The sequence below is a fragment of the Taurulus bubalis genome, assembly GCF_910589615.1.
Source record: "Taurulus bubalis genome assembly, chromosome: 19".
NCBI classification, from domain to species: Eukaryota; Metazoa; Chordata; class Actinopteri; order Perciformes; family Cottidae; genus Taurulus; species Taurulus bubalis.
This window is the reverse complement of record NC_136607.1, coordinates 9,066,635-9,089,285: the sequence shown is the minus strand read 5'-3', so window position 1 is coordinate 9,089,285 and position 22,651 is coordinate 9,066,635. Positions and strand designations below refer to the sequence as shown.

At 41.6% G+C, this 22,651-nt stretch overlaps 1 protein-coding gene across 1 annotated transcript in view; it reads right to left on the bottom strand.

Moving 5' to 3' along the window:
* The window catches only part of cacna1bb (calcium channel, voltage-dependent, N type, alpha 1B subunit, b), a gene marked incomplete at both ends in the record, with an annotated part of 140,576 nt that overhangs the window by 69,493 nt on the left and 48,432 nt on the right, over window positions 1–22,651 (bottom strand). Inside the window, 4 exons of the mRNA XM_079235043.1 lie at window positions 557–646; window positions 793–908; window positions 2,632–2,735; window positions 18,113–18,300. Of these exons, the coding sequence (XP_079091169.1) occupies window positions 557–646; window positions 793–908; window positions 2,632–2,735; window positions 18,113–18,300 (498 nt within the window). The remainder of the gene's footprint in view (window positions 1–556; window positions 647–792; window positions 909–2,631; window positions 2,736–18,112; window positions 18,301–22,651) is intronic.

Sequence of the window (22,651 nt, the reverse complement as noted above, 5' to 3'; positions counted from 1 at the left end):
CGCTGCCTCTGATTGGCCGACCCTGATATCCTTACCCTAACCCTAACCGATCGTCTCACTCCTCATGCCTAACACAACCAGCGCAGGCAACGAGTAACACAACCAGCAACAATATTATATTAGCCATGTCAGCACTGGTGCCGTTGTTAGCACTGTTAACCCCTAACCATCGGCTCAGCAATCTCCATGTTGGGAGGCTTATGCAAGCCTTCCCGGCTCTCTGTATTCAAGTTTCAAGAAACATATGATGGTTTAAATTTTCGATGAAATGCCGTACATATGGTCAAAACAATACAGCATTTCTACCTGTAGTTCAACTACTGGACCTTTGAGGAACACCCACATTTTCTGGACAAATATAAAAAAGTAGAGCTGAGATTCAAATAAACCTCCTCTCCACTGGTAAAAGAAAACCAGATCCCATTCTTAGTCAATCATTTATGAGCAGCACGTTGATGCTGTAAATAAGCTATTATTAAATGGAAATGAGTAACTGTACCTCCTGCGGTGATGGACTATGGTTAAGCAGGCCACAGATACTCAGCCTTCTTTTTACCTGGAAGGTTTTGTTTCCTCTTGTACCACGCACCATCCAGCGGGGACTTCTCCTCTGCAATCTCATCCTCCTCCTCCAGCAACACCTCCTCTGCAGCGATAGATAGAGGGAAAGAGAGAGAGGGAGAGAGAGAGAGAGAGAGTGGAGAGAGGGACTTTCTATCAATTTGTCATGCTTTTCTAACACAACAAACACATGCATGCCAGCTCTCACACTGTTTCAGAGTTGAGTCTGACCTGCTTTGCAGATCCACTCCAAGTACCCGGTGAGCTCTCTCTCGATCTGCTGCTGCCTCCGGAGCTTCAGGAACTCCTGCCTCTTCTCCACGCGCTCTCTTTCTTTGGCAAATTCTCTGTTGAAACATATACACAGATATTTTCTACACACCAAAAACGTTTTTATCACATTATACGTTTTGGATTTAAAGGGTAATTCTTTTTTTTTCTTTTTTTCTCTCGTGTCAGAAATCTGCCAGGAGACAACCTGCACATGTACATTCACAGCAGCAAACTATGTGAATTACCGCAGATTATGTGAATTACCAAACCAACACATTTGTGAGATACTGCATTATGGGAATGAAGGGAATAGGGGGCTCAAGGGTACATCTGCAGGATTATTTACTGTAGAGTTCAGAAAGCATGGCAGCTGTTGAGGGCACGAAAGAGGAGAAAGGCCGCTGGCAAACTAGCAGATATTTATGAAACATATGGATATGATGCATCGCATGTAGGTTTTATGACAGTATGCTGTATGACATTTTAGATTGAGATTGCGATGTATATATATATATATTCTGGCCAAACTATTTCTATGAGCCCACGAATGGATACAAGAGAAATTTCAGAAATGCTTTCAGACGTTCTATAACTGTATTTGTTGTCTTTAGATAGTCATGGTACGTGTTCACAGGATCCGTCATTTGCACGCTTCCCATTCGTTATCTATGCAAGCAGCGCAGCAATGCATTCTGGTAGCGCAGTGACGGATCGAGTGACAGATCGTCACGTTGGCTGTTCCTAATTTGCATTCAGTCAGATTCAGAGATTGCATTGCTAATGTACGGCCTCAAATGTTTTTTAGAAAAAATATTCTGTGAACTATACGTTCATAATATAAGATAGCAAAAGTTTCCAAACTATGTCTAACAACTCTGGAGTGAAAGTGTTCGTGGCAGCCCATCAAGCATCCAATGCTGAGAAGCTGTGGGACACTTTGCATCCAAAACTGCCTCTGCAGTCACACAGCATGAGCTGACGTCAATCTCGTATCTGTATGCTGTAACATACTAATAATATAATAATAATAATAATAATAATAATATCATAATATCACCTACACCTATCCAACAGTGATGGGAGAAGAAACAGAAAGAGTTGACTGAAATTCAATTATTTACATAATAATTTGTTAAAAACATTAGGATTTTTTTTTTTTCAATATAGTTTTTCATAAGAATGAGAGGGAAGTTCCTTTAGCACTGGGTATTTTTTTGTGACAACGCACATCATCCAGATTTAGTTGAGACGATGGGGTGTGAGGTACGGCAGGTGAGAGGAGGCTCTTTGTGACCACAGACACAATGAGATGGACACATGTCAGATCCAGCAGCACAGGACCAGGATAATTAAAGCCACAGAGCGAGGCCTTTTCATGGCACCAGAGGATAGCAGGGACAGATGATGAGAGACAGACATAATGAGGAGGAGGAGGAGGAGGAGGAGGAAGAGACAAGTGTTTGGGAAATTTGGTGATTTATTCAATTCGCACTTAAGTTAGTACTTCCACCCTTGTAGTAAACAAACACAGGACATTCACCCAGCAGACCTTTGCACTATTTATTCTTTTATTCAATTTTTATTCAATTTTGTTTTTCATTTTTAATACATAAACTAAACACAAAACAAACTCAAGCATTTTATCGTTAACAAATTAAATTAAAGTGCAGATTTTCCACAAAAGTCAGTCATATTGGCAAAACTGATATTGTAATCTGCAATAATCTGCCTTTACTGCATGTTATGTGATTTTGCAACGAGCATACCTGGAATATGTGTATTTATGTTATGACTTACCCAGAGAGGACACCAAGCACCAGGTTGAGCATGAAGAAGGAGCCGATGATGATGAGAGGGACGAAGTAGAGCCAGTTCCAGGTGTTTCCTGCTACATCATTGGTCTGGACACACAAACGCACACACACACACACACACACACGTATAAACAAGCAAGTCACAATACACCTATAACATACTGTATGAACATATATAGCATTATTTTTTCAGCATATTATCAACAAAGCGTAACGATAGTTCAGATTGTCTCAGGTAATGCTCAATGTCCTCATGAACAGGTGAAGTGTGAAACCTAAAAGCAAAATGCAAAGAGTCACCAGTCCCAATCCCAGTCCCAGTCCAAATAAACTCCATGAATGTCAGGTGCTTCCTTCTATCTTTAAAAATGACTCGTGTCATGTTTCATATCGTACACTCCGTATGCTTGATTCGAGTGAGAAAGTCATATTTCTAAGAAGCCAGCTTGGCCTCACAGTGTATGAATATGTTTTATCCCTCGTTCCCATTTCCCATCTGCAGCTGTAAAGAACAATGCATTTTATACAAACTTGGCTGACTGAACAAAAATCTTTGCCAACTAGCCTCATTAGAAAGTTATTAAGAATTTAAAAAAAGAAGGAAAAAAAAGCAATTAAAAAATTCTCTCCATCATCTCTGTAAGCTCCGTGCCAAACAAACCCAACAACTCCTATCACGGCGAAACAACTGTTGAATTCAACACAGGTTACAGCTCAGAAGCATAAATGAATAGCTCACAGGCAAATAGGTGTGACCATTCAGTCTTTGAATGGTCACACCACATTGGTCACAGGTGTGACCATTCAGTCTTTCAATATGAGCCGTCACGGCTGGGAGTTGGTTAAATGACACACACACACACACACACACACACACACACACACACACACACACACACACACACACACACACACACACACACACACAGACCTTTGCTCACAAACAGGATGTGACATACTGACGCCCGGCTCGTGTTTGCTTTCCTCATTTCCTATTCGATGAGATGGTAGAAATGAGGTCTAATTGGCAAGAAATGGTCTGTGTCTAATGATGGGGTCTGTTTCCTCCCTTGTGTGTGGTCTGTGTGTGTGTTTGCCTGCACATCCATGATGTATTGACTATGAGCTGGTACATGTGTGTATAAATCTGCTGCTATAGCAATTCTTGCAACATGTTCTCACTCCCAACTTGTGAAAAACCACACTTGGTCAGTGCTCCTGAACTTAAAATTACAACGCTCGAGGTAACCCTCTAGCATCACCTTCGGACGGGTCATTGGTTTACGGTTTTATTTTACCCAACAAAAGCACGGTGTCTCTGAGCGCTCCCACACAGCGGCCTGCTAGCGGGGGGTACAGACCTGTGGACTGATGGGCTGTATGAAGCACAGTGACATTTTGCAGACGCCAGTGTCGGAGCGCCGCCACACACTGGCTGCAATTGTGATGGGAGGTTTCGGGGCGGCTGAATCAGCAGGCCCGAGATCTATATTATGCACCCGGGTGTGTGAGATGAGCATATACAGTAGCAGACCTTCCATCTCTGTCAGTGGAGCAGCAGCCCACGCACCAGGATAAATGGCCATCAGCATTTCACCGTGTTGCTCGCCAACAATTCTTTTTCCCCGTGTCCAGCATCTCGTCACGTCTTTCTCTGCGTCTCTCCTTCTTGCTCTCCACATTTAGTTGAATTCTCCTGGTACAAACAATACATACATCCTCTAATTTCCTCCAATTCAGTTCAGTACAATGAAGCAGACGGATGAGCCAGAATGTTGTGAGTCTAGCTTAGCATACGCGGATGGAAACAGCTAGCGTGACTCTGTCCAATGCTCAGAAATACGCAGACAAACACCTTTTAAGCTCACTGTTTAACAAGTGGTATCTTGTTTGTTCAGCCCGTACACAAACAGGTTTAATAGCAGGTAACACGCTGGTACTATTTGTTTTGCAAGCAGCAGCTGCGTGCAGTGGCTGTGCATAGCTCCCAGAAGTTGTGATATCATGGTGAGCTTGGCTTTATGGCATGCGACTTCCACTTTTTGGCTCAGTCCCATCGCTCTCGAAAAACAAACAGCCCCACACCATTCGGCAAACAGACAGCAATCAATCAGACATAGCTGTCAGACATTACCCTCATAAGTAGGTGGAGACCAAAACAGAGTGCAAAGCAGAGTGAATATTGGACAAAGTAAAGGACCAAAACACAAATAAAAGGTATTTCAGGATGCTGGAAGGTTTAAAGCATCCCCTGTCCATCTGTGCTCAGAATTAGGAAACACACGGCGTTCTTTTCTGTTTGCAGTAGCAGCAGATATCTTCTCTCTCTCTGGGGAACTCTGGATGTCTGGTGTGGAGGACAAAATGAAGTGGATATGCAATCGGTTGTGTCAGCTTTCAGTCCCAGCTGGTGAGGAGGGCGGACTCTTCTCACCTGTTGACAGGGTCTTAATTCTTCAGCTGACTATCCAGGCAGGCGAGCTGAGTTCAGTTGAGCTTCTGCAAATGTTTTTTTTTCCCCATTCTGGGATTGTATCCACAGTTCTCTTCATAATAAGGACGATGCTTAATGCACACACGTAGTTGTTCAGTTGCTCAAAAGCGCAAAGCAAAAATATAATTTGGACTGAGAGCATAAATGGCCAGTTGCTTTTGGTTTAGACAGGGATCAAACTAAATGAAAAGCACAATGACGCAACAGAAGAAGGGATGCTTTATACAACTTCAGAATTTCATCCGCAGAAACCGCAATGTAAAGACCAGCATGCCAGATTTAGTTTGACACGACAGACAGACATTCTTGCTTTAGTTGTTGGCATTCCTGAGGAGAGGAGAAGAGAAAAGAAGAGAAGAGAAGAGAGGAGAGGAGAGGAGAGGAGAGGAGAGGAGAGGAGAAGAGAGGAGAGGAGAGGAGAGGAGGAGAGAGGAGAAGAGAGGAAAGGAAAGGAGAGGAGAGGAGAGGAGGAGAGAGGGCTGTACCGTGGCCCCTGGGCAGCATGGAAGGACATCCATCACTTCAATTTATTATATGTCACTTCAGGATGGAGGGTGTGATCCCGTATACTATATTGCAGACAGCCTCTGGCAACGTGAGAGAAACACATCTGCGGTTCCCTCTACATTTATTCATATATACTAAGATGTTTGTGGCCACGATTTTGCTTCAAGTCTGCAGGTTGTTTTTTATGCATTTTGAACAAATTTTACAATCTGTTACTTTATAATCTATGTGGAACCAACCCTTCCCAAAAAATTTAAATAATTTTTGGCCTTTACTGAGCTGATATTTGTGTTTACTATACATTACATTCCACCAAAATATATTGTCCCTGAGGTGGTTGAGGTCAAAATCAAGAACTTTTAAAACATATTTGAAGATGAAAAGAACAGTGTTTCATACTATAGCTTACAGACCTTTGTATATAAAGGTCACCATATTCTAAATGTTCCAAGTGAAAGGCTCTGCTTTGGACCCCACCTTTAAGCTCTGGGTATGGAGCCATGCAATGAGATTAAAACGCACATCGTGCACAGCAAAGAGAGCAAATACAGGGCATATGGCAATCAAAGCCACTGGCTATACTAATTAAGTTCATTATAAAACTACTGATGCACTATGCTGCCTTCAGCAGCGCTTCTAATGACCCCATATGTTGTTTAAGTGCAATGCAATGACAGAAGAAAACCAATACAAGAGTAAAATGGAGCTATGAGTATAGTACGGTTCAAAGCAATCTTGCAAAAGCATTGATAACTCAAAAATAAAGCTAATTATGGTACTTAAAAACACACACATACCAACCATTCTGTATAAAAAGAACAAGCATATGGGACTGAAAACAGAACCTCCATGGTGGATGTAAAACGCCTCCTACATTTTGTTGATATCTAAAAACGAACTTCAGTGACTTATATTCACTGATCTTGATGTTTTCATATGAGTTCACTTGATATCGTTATTCCACCTCTGTTATTTCCATGAGTCATCGCTGGCTGACTGCTCTGAATGATCAGCGAGGAAAAAGCAAACGCTGCCACATAATTTGGAGTCATGCATCATGCAGTAGTGGTGTGACAGTGTACTCCCACTCTCTCAGCTTACAGTGCTGCTGCTACACACACACACACACACACACACACACACACACACACACACACACACACACACACACACACACACACACACACACACAAACATTCTCTGATGCCAAGGGAAGCCTGCTGAGATAAAGACAGCCACTGAATCAATTCTGCAGCTCCTTACAGTCCTGAAACATTCACAGCAAGCGGCAGTGTCTGTGCTCAACAGCTCCGGTGGCACAGAGAGCAAGAGGTCTGCAAAAGGCTGCTTGATGAGGGAGTATCAAAACTGTTCGATTTGAATCTGGGCCTCCTGTCATCTCTCGTTGAGTCTTTCCAACACCAGGCAACTAAATGAGCGTATAGTGGGGCTGTTTACGAGGACAGCATTCGGACAGCCTATCCTCGGCCTTTCCATTTAAAAACATGGTCTATGTCTGTCCATCTGGTGGATGAATCATGGTACTGCACTCATTCTAAAGGCATTGGCATTGGTCATGAGCTGGTCAAACAGGTTGTTTTCTTTAAATAGGAACATGTATAGAAGGTCTGATTTTTAGATTGCTTCTTCAAAATAAAGTAAAAAAAAACTGATGTATTTTATAATTAAACCTACAGTCACGTCTCAATGGAATGATGTGAGTTTTACTGTTACCTGAGGAAATTTCAAAGGACACATAGGGTCCCAAAATGTACAGAAATTCAACAAAAGTTGAATATTCCACCTTAGCATGCCTCCAATAAAACCTCTCCAACTTTGCTCTGCTTCACTTTAGTAGTATCAGTATGTGCACAGGTGATGTTCAGATGTTGTGATATGGTTTGCAAGAGATTTTGGGCTGCAACATTAAAAAAAAAAAAAAATTTAAACAGGGGTCTAAACCACAGGCTTGATGCTTCCAGATTATTTAACGTGCACACAAAGTTCATTTTTTAAATCAAAGTACTAAATGAGCCTGAGTGTTGCAGGCCGAAGTCTGGTATTCAGACTAGTTAATTTTGAGGGCCTCTTTACCTCAATGGTAACCTGCCTTCTGCTTACATTATCTGCACCCAGCACCAAACAGCTAAAAGACAAAGTTAGAGAACAGTTTGTAAAACGCAGATGAGCTTAATGGCACTAAAATGTATCAAGTGGACACAAATATGTCTCCAAATGATACTCGGGTGAGCTGTAGTTCATAAAAGTCTCCTCTCTGCTGCTCTATTTTTACCAGGATTTGACAAGATGTCGCCCTGACAAGGTCAAGGTGTACCTGCCTCTACCGGCTCTAATGAAGTGAGACGAAAAGGTGCCTATGACCCCTCGCATGACACACACACACACACACACACACACACACACACACACACACACACACACACACACACATTAAACTTCACAAAATGACATGGAGATCTGAAACAATGTAAGATTACAATAAATATTAACTAATGTGTTTTTAGTTTGTTTGTTTTTATGTGCTCTGATCCGATCAATTATAGCAATCAGCTGATGGAGAAAATATTTTTAAGGACTCGCATACAAGATTGCATTATAACAAATGAGAGCAAACACAATATGATGTGACTGAACATGACACAGCAGAAGTAATTAGGGCCCTGTCGAATTTGATGGCAGCCGTTGGATTGCCAGGAGAGACAGAGGAAATGTAATAAAATCACGAGGCATGAAGCAACGATTGCCACATTATCAACGCTGAGAAACCACCCACGCATCCTGCTGCTGCTACAACGGTGCCACTTCCCCGCTGACTAGAGCAGCATTCATAGTGCAAGCCTTTGGCGTCTTTTGTGGATCGCTGTCATGGCATTTAAAAAAAGTGTAGTGGACACAGATGGGGCTGGTGGGATCGTTTCAAGATGGTACTTGTGTCTTGTGTTTTAAGATTTATCAAAGTTTCTTCAGAGAAATTGTCCATAAGTAGGCAAAACTCAATACATTTTAACTTATTGGATTCTGTTGAATATGAAACTGAAATTTGCTATGAGATGTTTACTTCAAATATTAAAGTAAGATAAAGAATGATAAATATATACATATAATATATATATATATATATATATATATATATATATATATATATATATATATATATATATATATATATATATATATACACATAGTTTGGCCTGCAGCAACATTCACACAATCAAAATTTCTGGTGAAAATAATTATACCCATAGTGTTGGAGGTAACGAGTTACAAAGTAACGGATTACAGTAACGCAATTACTTTTATAGGTAACGAAGTAAAGTAACGCATTACACTCAAAATATTGGTAACTACACTACTTTACTAGACCTCAGTAACGCGCGTTCCTACGTTACTCAAGACATCTTTACCAGTCCGAAAAGTTCTCTTTTAGCGGCGCGCGAGTCACACGACACTTCCTGCATGAACAACCTATCACAGAACTCGATCTGAGTGATTTGAGTGACGTAGCTGCTGGTGCGTAGGAGGAGGGAATCGGGGAATGGAGGAGACGGAGACGGAGTGCCCGGATCCAACTGGGAGGTTCTCTCCAGGTTCCCTAGGATTAAGGATATTGCAAAGCAATACAACACTCCAATACCATCAAGTGCACCTGTCTGTAATGAAGTGGAGCTTCTAATGAGGACAAGACACGTCTGGTATGAACGGAATCACTTTACTGGTGAACTGCAGTATTACAACTGTTAAAGCATTGAGAACGCGCTCTTGCACCCGACATGTATATATTTTCCACACGTAACATCAACATTAGTTAGCGTCAACAAGCACGTATCATTGTACTTTATGCCTTCAAAGTAAAAGCACTTCCTGTTTACATGCTCTTCACAATAGGAGTAAATCATGTAATAAGTTACAACACTGTCAAAAGGCTTTCAGCCTGGGCAGTATTGTTCTGACCCCAAGGAGGAACAGGCTGTCGGATAAAAGATTCCAGAGACTTTTACTCATGCGATACAATCGCTATTTTGAAGAATAGAGAAAAATTATAAACTTCATAGGATTTAGTGCACTTTCTATTTATTTAGGCAAAGATGAAGTGGATTTTCTGTTTATTTAATTGCATTTTATGTTTCTATTTTTTGGGTTAAGTGCATTTCTGTTTCTATTTTATGGGAAAAAGTGCCATTAATTTTTCTATTTTTCTTAAACCACTACAATGATTCCTATAACAAGCTGGTTTTGTTCTTAGGAGTCGGCCCCCATTTGGTTTAGTGGGGTCTCATGTTTCCAAAAGCCTGTTTTTAATGTGTTATGCTGTTTGACCTGAATGTCCCCACCATACACAGCCTCTTGTATCCTGTTGTTTGTGGATTTTAAAGTGAGGCATATTTCTTTGGTCAGACAGTGTGAACAGGGTTAATGTTCGTTCAAGTTAATGGCTGAGTTGTATATGCCATTTTGTTTTACATGTTTACAATACACTCTGTGGAAAGGCTAAGAGATGCCCTTTATTGAAAATAAAGTGATTAAAGGGCCATGATGTTTGTCCAGGTATCTTTGCGGTTACTTTGGACATTTGCTTAAAAAAAAAGGAAAGTAAAGTAACTAGTAGTGAAGTTACTTTTCAAATGCAGTAACTAGTAAAGTAATCTAGTTACAATTTTCAGAAGTAACTAGTAACTTGTAACTAGTTACTTTTTCTGAGTAACTACCCCAACACTGCCCATACACAACTATCACAAAAGAAAAGTACGTCACATAAATTAAAGAATGACACTTAGGTACAGTAAGTATTTCATTTAATATTGTATTAAAGAATAGTGTGTTGCCATTCTTGCATGCAGCCACCCGGCAGGCTCATGTGCTCATGTGTTGGATGGGTTTAAGTGTGAACCTTTTCATTGGAATGAATGAGGCATAATCCCAGAATAAATTAGCTTTTCTCCTCACACTTTTATGAGTCCTCACAAGTAAAACAACAGCATGTGTCATTTGTTTACATTCATCCGACAAGGCCCACTCGACCTCTAGATCAAAAACCAAATATTTCCTGGTCCTTGACCAAAGCAGGACACAAATGCACTCCATTGTGAGAATGATGGTAGAATTAAAAGGACAGTGTCAAGGATTTGGTGTCATCTTGAGGATAGGTGGCAGATTGAAACCAACTGAAACTTCCCCAGTGTGCCAAGCCTGTAGGAGAAACGCCAATGGCCCTGTCCAGAGCCCGTGTTTGGTTTGTCCGCTTTGGGCTCCAGTAGAAACATGGCGGTGCAACACAGACTCTGTAAAGAGGATCCGCTCCCTATTCTGATATTAAAGCTCATTCTCAGGTAACAAAAACACAACGATTCTTATTTTCAGGTGATTATACAGTAAAGGAAACATACTTACATACTTTCTGTACCCTAGATTCTACACACTGTACCTTAACAAGTCAGATCTGATCTAGTTGCTGCCGGCAGGTGATAACATGGCAATAATATCTAAAATAGGATCTGAGGGTGAAAAATAAAGGTGAACATGTACTGCGATTGAGAGAGATGAACGATATGGCATGTTCTGTTTACGGACAGAGGCAACTCAGATCATTTATCGTGCGCAAATGTCAAAATCAATAGCGCTCTAAAAATAATATCCAGTTTTCACCTTGAACACTGATTATCATGAAAGCAGGAATGAGTCAGCGGATGCAGGACAGGAAGGAAATATGAAGGAAAACCCAGCAAATGAGAGAATAATATAGAAGGAAAATGATCATTCTCTTTCTCTGCGTGAACTTCTGGCTGCGTATTCCACCATAATCTGGCCTCCAACGTTCAGGAGTTGCATATCTGTAACATCCACCATGTGATTTAGCCGCTAAAGACGACACTGATGGGAGGATATTTTGCTCGAGTCAAAAGCTCTGCAGCGGCTGGCAACATTATGATAATTAGCATAAGCTGAAATCTCTCTTCATTTGCACTCCCTCCTCTCTTCCTCGGCTCCTTTCGTGATTCAAAGAAAACGTTCAGTTCGGTGGCATTCTCTCGTTCCCAGGCTCTCACGGGGTGTGACGACTTGGATTTCACCGTGTACCAGGACATGCTGGCTCGCCGTCTTCCTCCGCACAAGAGCACGTTGTACGGAAAAAGTAACTCTCCCGTTGATTTCAAGGGAGACCTTTACTGTGTCGATGCAGCGTGGGTGCTGCAAAAACTCTTCATACCTCATCGAATTTTTATTTTATTTATCCAGCCTTCCAAACTGGCGTCCTGGACATGATGGTTACAGAAACTTTTTATTATGATATGAGCATTTTCTGCTTTGTGACCTCGGTAGTCAACGTTTGGCAACTACTACTTGGTTAAGTTTACGGAGAGAGGTCGTGTTTGCAGGTTTAATGAACTCATGCTGACTGTTGCAAGGCGACAGGATACACAATCAATGAGGCGCCCTCCTCGAGAGGAGCTGCCTCCGCTTCTGATAATTATTTACGTGACCACAGCAGGGTAAAGATGCAAATGCCTCAGCATGTAGGAGACCTTGTAGCTTCTACGGTACCCATTTATTTTAATGAAATCCAACGGATACCACAGAATTTTAATCCGAGTCGTTCGTTTTGCAGCCCACAACACATTAGCAGTAATGAGACAGAAACAGCACCGCATTCAATGAATGCAGGGCGCATATTGTCACAGGTCCTTGTGACATAATTCATTATGAAACACAAAGGGCAGTTTTAATAATTCAGTCCCAGGCCAAAAAATGTTATCAGATTCTGAGAATCACCCGTTGGCTTCACATATGGATGTATCGCAATTCTTTCCAGATAACCAGGACTATTTGTAAAGGAGGATTTTTTGTAGTTGATTTGAATAATTGTATTCAAGATTCATGATGGGAAAATATATATATATATATATATATATATATATATATATATATATATATATATAATTCAAGTAAAAAAAGGAAATGCATTACAAGTATGCATGTATTTTATTGGAATTATCTAAGTTGTCAAGTATGTCAACACATCACAGAACAGTAATTGAACAACTTAATGAGCATTTAACAAAAGACTCATCTTAAAAAAAGTTTTATATGCTTTACTCAAGACATTTGTTATATGCTTTACTCAAGAAACGTTTACTCCGGTTTTACCCAAATCAAACTTCTCTCTTCATTTATCCTCATCGGGGTCAAAGCAGTGGGTTGCCGGGTACAGTTGTGTCAGGACCATCATCACCAAAGTGTTACTCTTAGTCTGAACATGGACTAAGTGTCTTTTTTAAGCCTCAAGCCTTTTCGAATATAACATATTTATGGCTAATTTAAAATGACAGTGTCTTCCTATCTCTGATTGGGCTTTCAAACTGGATTTCCCGGCTTGTATTTCATCTTATCACATGCTAACTGCATCAACATGCTCACACCACGAGAAGGCACATCGTCGGTCTGAATGTGGCCTCACTCTCACCACTCTCCCCAGTTGAAAGAATAACATGGCAGATAGAAGCGGCTGGGAGACCACGGGATCCTGGGCCTCGCCGGGGGGGAGGCAAAGTTATGAAGGAAGATAGAAGGGGCAGGGGGGGTTTAGATGGCAGAGAGGAGGCTACAAGGAAAGAAGAAGCGGGGGCAGGGTGGTAATGATGGGGAGAAGTACTCTACATTTTCTTTTGCACCATTAGAAAGAAAGGTCTGAGCAATCCCCCTCTGGGCAGAAGCAGCATAGTCATCAATCTGCGGGGTTAATGCTGGGTCACAGGAAAATACATAATCCACAGAATAGAGCCCCTGATGCTATTGTGGCCTTATGATGTTTTAGACTTCAACCCCAACCCCACCCCCCACCCTGCCCTGCTTCTGTACCGAGAGTGAATATACATTTGTATACTCCGGATATTAATGCACACATGGCACGCACGCTCCACTGCATTGACACAAATACACCTATGGCTCTTTCCCACTAAATAAGGTCGTCAAGGTTTCTCCTTTATTATTTTTTTTATTGTCCACGTTCTTTTCTTTGCGGGACATTTTGGCCCTGCTCAGAGTTGCAGGTACTTTGAGAGGTGCTGACCGTACTGTCAGTCAGGATGAATCAAAGAAACGTGTCATCGCTTGAAGGAACAAGGACTACTATGAAAAACAATAACCACCATTTGCTACCACTCCTGCAATGACACACTTTGGTATTGTATGTTCCGGTCCATAACATTCTCTGTACTCGTACTTTGGCTATCGATCTGACGACGGACAAGCCTCTAGGGGGTGAAAGAGGCTATAGGTTAGCTTAGGCTAAAACAAAACACAAGACCTCTCACTCGTTGAATTATAAGGCTAAGTTAAATCCATGGCGAGGACGTTCTCACCATTGACAAGTAGCATATAATGTTTGCAATATTTCCTTTAGCTGCCTTCTGTTCGATATACCGTGCTCATGGATTTAGACCAGTGGTTCAACTGTCGACTGGATTTTTGTTTAAGGCGTCCTGAGCATTCGCACCCGTCAGACAGTCACACACTGTTCTTGTAACGGATCCTTGGCACTTGTTATGATGTGCTGATGTTTCGCAGACACAGTGAGCGAAACCAAAGGCTTTAACAGACGGATGATCAGCACGGTATTACACTTCTGTGAAAACACTCTCCAATGAGCTCAACACCGTCTGTGTGTAGTGAAGTAAAACCTGAAGAGCAGCAATCAGGCAAATCAAAAGAGTCCCAAAATGTGTCTGGGTTTGCCTCAACGGGACGTATGATTGGTCTCTACAAGGCAATTTAGAAAACTACCCCACCGTACGTCCCTTAATGCATTTGAATCGATCCAGTCACGACCAGTCACGACTGCTGTCCTGGCTCCTCAATGGTGGAATGAACTCCCCAATGACATCTGGGCAACAGAAAGTCTCTACATCTTCCACCGCAAACTAAAAACAAATCTTTTCCTACTATATCTTGAATAGAAAAAAGAAGAATAAAAAAAAGCACTTTAGTAGCACTTAAACAGCACTTACTTATAGCACTTTGTAGTTTGGCTTTCTTGAAGAAATTGTACTTTCTTGATTCTTGTTGTTCCGAGTATATACTCTCATGGTTGAATGCACTTATTGTAAGTCGCTTTGGATAAAAGCGTCAGCTAAATGAAATGTAATGAACAGGAAAAGGCAGAGAGAAGAAGAGAACAATTAAGCATTACATAGAGAAATACCTGGTTGAATGGGCGGTCAGGAAGAAGTACAGTACGCCACACAAAAAGGATGCGGTAAAAATAACTGCTGGATCAAAAGGAATGACTCTGAGCTCAACCAAAAGAAAAAGACTGAAATACAAAGAAAAAGTACCGACTGAGAGAGGAGGCATATTCGGATCACAGCAGCGTGGGTCGGCATTGCTTAGGATAATGAGCCAGAAAAAGCTACGGGAGATGTTTGGAGCGAGACAAGGATGAAGAGGAAGAAGAAGAAGGGAGGAGGGGAGAGATGGCTCTGCAAATGGCTCACAATGTAGTGACAGTTATCTGGCATCTCCTGGGAAAGGAAAAGATGAAGTGGAGGGAGAAGGGAAAGGAAAGGAGAGGAGAAGCATTTTGGGATGAAAAGAAGGTAGGAGTGGAAGAGTGAGAAATAATATGTGGTAGACAATGGAAGAGATACATAAGAAGTACTGCAAATAATGCAACAACTGAATCATTTGATCATAATAATTGATCACATTCCATAGATAATGGTAATGTCCCGAAACGAAAACTATCCATGCAGAGATGTTTGGCTTTTGTTTAAATTCTTATTCAAACGGGGTCCCAGCAAAGGGACTTTTTGATGTGACAATATTATATTTTTTTTTACCAAATATCAAAAGACCCTCTTTCATCATATGAACATGTGTCCATTAGCCACATGGACCAGATGCACACCCACCTAAATCAAGGTCGGTTGTCTACACAGGCCGCACGACAGCTCGAGCATCACTTTCACGATACATGAAAAAAAACTATTTTCAGTGTCAATAGGATGCCTGAACGCATCCCGCGTACACACAGACGGAGGACTAAAGCTGCTGCTTCAGCTACATCTCCGGTGGAGGCGGTGTGAGGTACAATCTGTGCTAAATGTGTTGAATATTACACAGCAACCTGTGAAGAAGAAGAAAGAAAAAAAATGAAAGAATCCAATATTAAAATGACGTTTTCACCTTATTTGTCCAGGGATGTGGATGCTGAATGTCTCAAGCACAAATCTTTTTAATGAGCCGCCGGTCACAAGTCTGTTGCCATGCTGGATCACCTCAATAAGCCACTCCAAATGGAGAATTTTGATTAAGTCAAAAGGTGTTTTTGAATCGAGTTTAACCACTGCCATCTACTGAACCATCTCAATTTGCCAGATGCAGCCTTTCATCACACTTTCACTCTGTAAACACTGCGAGTCTATGTTTTTGTCTTGAAGGAAACTCATGTGCAATTGTGAATACATTGCTTGGTAAAAACAACAACTGATGAAGCTCAAACTCAGCCAGCCGCTGTGGTATTAGCCCAGGCACCTTTTAGTTCTGCCTGGTTGGACTTTGCTTATCCTTTAGGGATTCTTGTTTTCCTTTTTGTCTTCTTTGATTGTGCATTTTTAAAAAGGAATCATCGTGCTTTCGACTGACCTTAAAAAAAAAATACACAGATGTGCTGGCATTTTAGATAACAAAACTGTTTAGGTCGGGGACAGAGGGAACAGCTCGGGGGATAGCGTCCATTGACCAAGTTGTCTAAGACACGAGCCACATGGCCGTAACATCTCTGCTTTGTGTCCGGGTTGTGAAACTAAATGTAGTCTCCCTCTCTTTGAATGTGTCCTCTCAGTCTCTACTTTAGAATATAATGCAAGGCTGTGGTTCATAATTGTTCAAGCAAAAAAAGATCACCAGTCTGTGTTTTCCCTCCGAAACAGCTAATGTACAGACAATAGCTGCACACTGGTCTGACTTCCAGGGCGTCGAATGCCGAAGCTTTGATGCCTTGATACCGCCGCTCAGGGCACCCTGTGGTGTCCGTATGAGATCCGGCTTTCAACTAACTCCCCCGTAAACCCATCTGCCTGTTGTTTTATTTGTTATGCTCAGAGTAGTGGCCGTGACGTCTGAAGCTTGAGTTACCTTACAAGCGTGAACCTATACAGTTTTTTGTAAATAATCTTTATGTACATAAGCAATCACATCTTATGTGTTGCTTGAACATGTATTGTCTTCCCTTTCTAAAGTCGTATTCTGTTTCTTTTTTTGTAAAGTATACTGACAGACAGATATGCCATGTTTCCGAATACAAAGAGGATACAGTGTATGTAGACTAACACTGGACAGGTACAGTGTGTCATCTGTACCACTGCTGCAACCCTACCAGCCATGCAGTAGTCAAACTGACACCTTCACACCCGAAAGTGTTTACTTATTCACCAGCTCTGCTTCAGCATGCTGGCCTACACACAGAGAGATGGGCAAGATATCAAATATGAGACAGTCTAAGGGTCGCAGGTTTATGAGCTGAGGGTGTCATGTTTAAATGTATGAACCAGTGTGGGAAACCCAAATAAAATGAATGAATATGACCGACTGACCGATCCTCAAAATGCTCCAGGGGAGCTGCTCCGCGGTCACAGTTCTTGTGGTTGGCAGCACCCAGGTGTGAATGTGTGTCTTTCTATGAATGTTAAGCACATGGGTGATGGAAAAAAGAGTGTGTACATGCTCAACAAAATCCTTCACTGAATGAATTATTCATGGTTGATGAGTTTAAAACACCCTTAGTGGTTCCCAAAGGCTGAAATGTTCATTACACCCAAATATATTGAAATGATGGATGGCAAATACAATATTATTCTGTTAGTCAACCCCTAACCTCCAAATTAAGTGTGTCCTAAGAGTAGTGCTACAGTAAGAGCCATGGGGTCATTTCATCACACGGTGTATCTCCATGGGAGCATACAAATGAACAAATGAATGGCAATCTGCTCATTAGATAGATAGATACCCTGGCATTTTGCCCACGGCAGAAGACAGCCAAACCCACGAGGAGTCCAATAAAAAAAGAGTCCATCCTCTGAGGAGCATGGGGGTTTTCTGATCATTTCATACAGTGGGGCTCATCCCCGGAGAAGCATGAATATCAACAACTAATCCGCAACTAATTTAATTAAATACAGTCCTTGTTTTTTCAAGACGCATTTTGTTACCAGAAGAATCATCTTCTGGGGACCATGAATAACCATACCAATCTGGCTAGTATACCCTGAACTGTTTGAAGACAATTCAACTAACAAACACACCAACAAGCAATACATCCTGAAGCTCTGCCAATAGGGAGTGAACTATACTGAGAAAAGACGTTAAGATAGAAAATGTTGATGAAGAAAAACACACAGACTGCAAGAAATCAGGCTTATACAACATTCCAAAAAACTTAAAGACTCACGCTGTAGAGGATGTCCACCCAGCCTTCCATGGTGATGCACTGGAACACTGTGAGCACTGCAAACAGGATGTTGTCAAAGTTGGTGATGCCAAATTTGGGTCCAGGCCAGTACTCTCTGCACTCGGTCCCGTTGGGACACGTCCTGGCCGGAGCCTCCTGACCGCAAGGCCAGTCTACTGCTCTCTCACCTGACCGGTAGAGAAGTAAAGAGAGACAAGGCATGAGTTTGGATATGCATATTCAGGATGTCAGGTGGCTTTTACTTTACTTAAACTACTGTTTCTATTTGATGGATGGATGAATTGATAGATCTCAAAGAAACTGAATGATTCAAAACCACTTAAGCCACTATAACAATTCCAGTTTCCCCAAATGTGAAAACAGGTGTTATGTGGGTCAGGTCTGCAGCAGGAACAGCAAAGCAGCCAACATGTCCTTTTCCCCTGCCACTTTCTCCAGCTGCCTTACGCTGCTCTGACGTGACCCATGACCTCCTAACAGTCAGTCATCAGTCGTGCTGCTAACACTTCCAACGGGAAACACCCAGGTGCCCCACCCACCTCAACTGGTTCCTCTCAGTGGAGACCATTGACCTCCCAACCATGTCATGCAGAGTGTGGCTGCAGCCTCATTCTGTCAGTCACTGCAGAAAGCTTGTGAGCACAGGTGAAGGCCGGTACAAAGATGGACGGGGGAATTTAGAGCTTTGCTCTGTGGCTTGGCTCCCTTTTCAGCTGCATGCTCCAACAGAGCGCTACTGTTATCGCACCAGAGGCACCTAGCCAGCAGCCAATATATCACAGCTTCTCTTCTCCACTCTGAACATCTGGAAGCTATCTATTTGTCAGATACCCTTTTCCCCCTACAGTTACTTAACGAAACATAAAGACACATGCAGTTTATGTTATGGGTTCTCATTCGATTTTAATTGTTCTCTGTACACTGTACTACACAACCTTGGTATTGGTAGAGAACACCAACAGTGCTGCAGATCATGACTGATCAAGCAAATCTGCCATTACGTCACAACATTCATCCCACACAACACACACAACTCAAGAACGACAGTTACACGGTAACATCTGCAACAAATAGATAATATCGCAGTGACTGGGAGAATTAAGGATAACATATTATGAATAATATTCAATGTACAATGTACCAAAGTTCTGAGCCCATGAAATAGATCAACTATATAAGTCACTTAAAAGTATATTGCATGTAATGGCTGGTTAGATCATTTTAGTAAACAAAGGGGTAATCACATAATGATTGTAATGTAAGTCAATTAAAAAAGCAAAATGTTTGTATTTTGATCTTGGGTCTATCCCGCCACCTTGAATCATGTTGTTGTAGGTCAAGCTCCTTTACCAAAAATAAATTAGAATGACTTGACAAAAACATAAAATATAACGACAAGCTAAAGTGTGAATGTACCGAAGTAGACCATCTAAATGTGTGCGCTGCAAATAGAAACTAATGCACTGCCAACAACACTTAATAAATGAGTAAGATGTCTGAAACAAATATCTGTCACTGTTTATCTCTTTGCATAATGGCACATTTAAACAAAACTAAATTGAGGAGAAAATTAACTATAAAGTGTAAAGTATAAAGAAGTGTGTGCAGATGGGTTACGCAGCTGTGCGGCAGCAGGTGTGATCATGACACGACAAGGAGAAGAACTGAGAAAATAAAACAAGGCTACAATCTTTACGTCAACGGACTTGACAATATTCAGGTTTTGCATGGAACGGTTTTGTCAGTTTTGTTAAGTTCCTTCTATAATAAACAATTAAATAAATAAAAAAAACAGTATTATTAGGACGTATCTTTTATACCTACCACGTCACAGTTGGCTCTAAATCTTTTTTCAGACTTTATTTTGGTCTCGCCTGGCTCAATCAGACCTCTGAGATCTCTGTTGTACTCACACGTTATCTTTCATTCAAACCAGTGGAGCGTACTTGTTGAACCGACTGGTGCGCGCTCTGCACCGCAGCTGCATCTCCAGCTGCCAGCACACTGTAGACCACACAGGCTTAGAGGGCCTGCGACAGACCAGGATTTCCGGGATGCTTATTGGTCTTTACATGCACACCTCAGTGTGCCGAATCCCATCCTAAAGAATTGCAGCGAATGTGCACTTCAGGTAACAATATAAATCAAGATGGGTCAAAAAGAGCTTTCTGCCATATTAACATGATTGACTTATGTGCAAAAATGAACTTTGACTTTTGATTAAGATGTGCTCTGCATTGCATTTGAACAATATGTCCAGTTTAGTCGGCTTAGTGTGGCTGCGGTATAACTAAGCAAGATGTGCCCCAACTTTGTACGCGGGTTTCCAGGGATTACCAAGTGACAGAGGGACGCGGTACCATGGAGGGTGCCGAGAGTTTGTCTCATGGATGTGCTGGCACACATGTCAGCAGATGGGGATCAGAGGAAAAGAATAAATGTGCTGAGCATAACAGATGCCTTGTGCGCCCAGAGTTTCATGAGGGATAGTGCCACGATCACAAGCCGTGCCAAGTTTTAACGATGATTTGCAGAGCCAGACTGCACAGCCAACATCCCTCTGGTGTCACTCCAGTAAGATGTGTCCCTTTCCTTCCTACTGACAGGTGCTGTGTCAGCCGGACTCGGCGTCCACAGATCATATGGGAGCATCTCGCGCCTCTATTTTCTTCTCCTAGGTGTAGTTCCTAATGGAATACCGTGATGAAATAATTAGGGCTCATTTTCAGGTTTTCCTATTTTTAGAAACTTTTTTTCCTTTTTTAGAAAAAGATTATATTTACTTGGTCTTTATTTGAAAGGATCTCCATGTGATTTAGTGTGATCTTAGAAATTATACATTTAAAACTCAAGGTAAAAGAAAAAATATATATATATTTATATATGAGCATTGCAAGCGAAAATGGGATGTTGCAGAGTTGAAAGGATCGTAGTTCAAATACTCATTGTTTATATAAATCTTCAGAAATGTTAGACTTTGTAAAGTTTGCTCATAATCTAATTAATGTCACGAGGGATCCAATTCCATCCTTTCGTCTGTCTATCTTTTACAAAAACTAAACTAATGGCTCATGGCAAGATATTATCATGTATCCAAAGTCTCAGTGGAGAGAATTAAAGGGAAAAACAATTTACTACCGTGCAAAGGACAAAGAAGCCAAGGGCTTGAGTAGCCCTGAGCTCAAGTTAATGGACAGCCAAATGAAGCACACAACACAAAAAACAGCATGCAAACATACTCAAAACAAATGGCCCACAAAACTGTCTGTATCCAGCATGACTTGCTTATTACTCCCTCATTCATATGCGCGCACACACACACACACACACACACACACACACACACACACACACACACACACACACACACACACACACACACACACACACACACACGTCGTGTTTTCATGACTCGTCGGGGACATTACATATACTTATATTAATTTCCTAGAGATTCACCCTATTTTCAACCATAACAGTTACCAAGCTAATCCTAATTATAACCCTAACTTCTTAACCATTTCTTCTCCCTAAAATGCACTGATGAATGTTTAGGGGACGTGCATATTGTCCCCATTCTTCCCCCCCAAAAGGAAGGCAAGTCCCCACCATGTGTCTTTGTAATCCTGTTAATGTCCCCACAAGACAGGTGAAAGAAACACACACACAAAGACACAACCTGAATGTAGAAAGCTGTTACCAGTGCTGCTCATCTTCATCAAATCCTGCTGTGAATCTGTGCCTAAAATAGCTCAATAACACACGTACTGTACACTAGCAGGCTGTCACAACTGCTCACACCACTATGAGCACCCTGACTGGGCTGGAACATGCACGTATACACACACACACACACACACACACACACACACACACACACACACACACACACACACACACACACACACACACACACACACACACAGAGGAATGCACATATTTTACAGCTGGCCCAGCCAACAACCCTCGAGTCACGCCTTCACACTGACACCAGCAGCGAGGAAATTAAGCCTTTTTTAGAGTTTTTATCACTGCATTATAAAATTGATAATTTCAGCCGAGCAGACTGGTCGTGTTTTCTGAATTTACCATAATGTTGCATTATAATAATTGCACCGATAGTCACCTGGCTGTGATTGATCAGAAATGGGTTTTGTTGCTACGCTGACTCAAACACAGGGCAGACTTCTCATTCTCTCATCCTCCCTCCCTTTTATTTCCACAGATGACACAGATCACTTCGATGGCCTGTGGTGGAAGACTCAAGGCGTGGAGGAGGTGAGTTGTGACGTTCACGCTGCTCGTGCGATCTCATAGTTAGTCGGTGGTTTCCTTTTCAAATGTGCAAAACAACATGAGTTTAAAGCATTCATAGTTTCTAATCTGTGGCATTCTGAGTAAGCCTACACTACTTATCATTGGCACGGTCCCTATTGGTTTCCTGATGGTTTCATTGAAAATAATGAAGTATAGGGAATTATTATAGGGAACAAAGATTATAATTCTTGGTTGTTGGTA